Source organism: Apis dorsata, unplaced genomic scaffold (assembly GCF_000469605.1).
Source record: "Apis dorsata unplaced genomic scaffold, Apis dorsata 1.3 scaffold_69, whole genome shotgun sequence".
Classification (NCBI taxonomy): domain Eukaryota; kingdom Metazoa; phylum Arthropoda; class Insecta; order Hymenoptera; family Apidae; genus Apis; species Apis dorsata.
The window spans coordinates 7,002-9,566 of record NW_006263367.1 but is presented as its reverse complement, the minus strand read 5'-3'; the positions used below and the strand labels follow the sequence as shown (position 1 = coordinate 9,566).

The following is a 2,565-nucleotide window of genomic DNA, read 5'->3' as shown; positions in this document are numbered from 1 at the left end:
AATATATATACATAATTTGTAATTATATTATTTTTTTAATAAAATGTGGTCTAAAAAACAATTTAGTCAATTTTTTAAATATTCTCAATTTTTTAGTACGCGGATTTTGGTATGTTATATATATATAATATAAAAAATATTTATTTTATTATTTTTTTAATTAATAAAATTATATATTTATACATTTTTTTTGCAGTTAAAAAAACAATCAACACAATATAATGTAGATACTATGTTGCATATTCCAGAACCTGAATATGATGTAGATTATATATGCAATCCATCTAATCGAGATATTATTTATAATAATATATTAGCAAGGAAAAATATTGGAAATATTGACAAAGTTCTTGAACTTTCAAAAAAACCAGAATTAAAGAAATTATTCCTAAATGAATTAAATAAAATACCAAATCAAATAGATCCAATAGTATTATCCTATGGTACAGAACCAAAAATTTTAAAAGAATATGGACACAAACCAGAATTTGACTTTAAACCACAAGAATTTTCAACATTAGTTACAAAATTAAAAGCATTAAAAGGTAATATTTTGAAACCCTTAATAGGACAACGTGGTTACTTATTTTTAGGAGATTTAGCAGAATTAGAAGAAGCATTGATTTATTATACAATCAAAAAATTAATGAAATATGATTTTAAACTTGTTTCTGTTCCTGACATTATTCCTACTGAAATAATAAAAAGATGTGGATTAATATTAAATGATAAAAGAGATCTTGTATATAATTTAAGTCCACTTTATGGAAATTACAGTTTATCTGGAACAGCAGAAATGTCTTTAGCTTATAAAATAATGAATACCATATTTGATTCTGAAGATTTACCATTAAAAATGGCTGCTGTAAGCAGGTGTTTTAGAGCAGAAGTATCTAATCTTCATCAAGAGAAAGGTTTATATAGGTAATATCATATATTAGATATTTGTCAATATAATTACATATAACATAATAATTATTTTGAAATTAATAATTTAATTTCAAAATAATTAATTTAATTAAGTATATATTTTATGTTTATACAATGCACAATTTTACATATATGTATATGTATTAAGGGTTCATCAGTTCACAAAAGTTGAAATGTTTGTATGTTCAAAACATGAGGAATCTGCAAATCAATTTCAAGAACTTCAAAATATTCAAGAAAATTTATTTTCTTCTTTAAATTTACATTTTCGAGTAATTAATATGCCATCTCATGATTTAGGAGCTTCAGCATATAGGTAAATAATATTATTATACATAAAATTGTTTACATTTTAAATATTCTAATAAATATTCTAATAAATATTCTATATCATATTATAAATTTATATATTTAGAAAAGTAGATATAGAAGGCTGGATGCCTGGAAAACAAATGTATGGAGAATTATCTAGTTGTAGTAATTGTACAGATTATCAGTCACGAAGACTTAGTATAAAATATAAAACAAAGAATGGAGAAATTTTACATGTTCATACTTTAAATGGAACTGCATGTGCTATACCTCGTATGTTAATTGCACTATGTGAATCATATCAAACAAAATATGGCTGTATTACAGTTCCAAACATTTTAGCACCTTACATGACAGAAAAAACACTTATTAAAAAACAAAAAATTGCAGATACAAAATTTCATAAATTTAAATTATTTAATCTATAAATCTATAAATATATCAATATTTATATAATAAACGTTTAAATAAAAATAATTGAAATAATAATTTTATTATTATTTTATGAAAATATACGTTTATGAGAAAAAAGTAGTAGATTCTAGTAGAATACAAATATTAATATTTGAAAAATAATATTTTTTATTATATTTTAATTTTATAGCTACATGCGAAGATATGTATTTAGATTAATAAATATTGTATGTACTTTATCATGCATGNTAATTAAATATTTATTTTATATTATTTAAACTGAAATTTTAATTTATAAAATAAGAATAAAATTGAAGAAAATAAAATTTTTACTTTTTTTAATTATATATAAATGTTGAAAATTATTTTATTCTTTTGATTTTCTTTTCAAAGTCAATTAATTTTAAATATATTTTACAATTTCAAATTATTTTATGTATTATATAATTATACATTTCAAATATTTATAACATTATAAATTACTATTATATAGGAAATTAAATAGGATTTATAGAAAATTCAAATATTAAACACCACCTGACAATATATTTTCTAAAAACTAGTACAATATTATCATACAAAGAATGTGGGTTTGAAAATTATACGTACACAGGGGTAAAGATCTTTTCTTCATTAACTTGTTATTCTGTATATATTTTGTAGCGGTGTTATAAAAATGTAACACAAAATATTTTTTCTTAAAGTAATACAATTTAAAGACACTGTCAATTTACAATCTCCTTTGCTAATTAGATGATAATGTTTTTTATTCATTAATGATTAAAAAACTGTATATACTTGTCTTGATATAGTGTGTCTCAGAATGATACAAACTTTATTTTTTCAAAATTTTCATTTATCAGTGCAATCCAATTTCAGTTCATATTTTGATCCATTTTAAAAATTTTG

At 20.6% G+C, this 2,565-nt stretch overlaps 1 protein-coding gene across 1 annotated transcript; it reads left to right on the top strand.

Moving 5' to 3' along the window:
* The first annotated feature begins 43 nt into the window (after positions 1–43).
* LOC102681799 (serine--tRNA ligase, mitochondrial) lies at positions 44–1,730 on the top strand. The gene is made up of 4 exons (XM_006610116.2): positions 44–109; positions 197–924; positions 1,079–1,246; positions 1,346–1,730. The coding sequence occupies exons 1-4, from the start codon at positions 44–46 to the stop codon at positions 1,668–1,670; spliced, it is 1,287 nt and encodes a 428-aa protein (XP_006610179.2). The 3' UTR covers positions 1,671–1,730.
* The last annotated feature ends 835 nt before the right edge of the window (positions 1,731–2,565 follow it).

Coding starts and splice junctions, on each gene's coding strand:
- LOC102681799 (XM_006610116.2), top strand. CDS start 44: ATGTGGTCTAAAAAACAATTTAGTCAATTTTTTAAATATTCTCAATTT. Junction 110..196: donor TTTTTAGTACGCGGATTTTG/GTATGTTATATA, acceptor TTTTTTTTGCAG/TTAAAAAAACAATCAACACA. Junction 925..1,078: donor CAAGAGAAAGGTTTATATAG/GTAATATCATAT, acceptor ATATGTATTAAG/GGTTCATCAGTTCACAAAAG.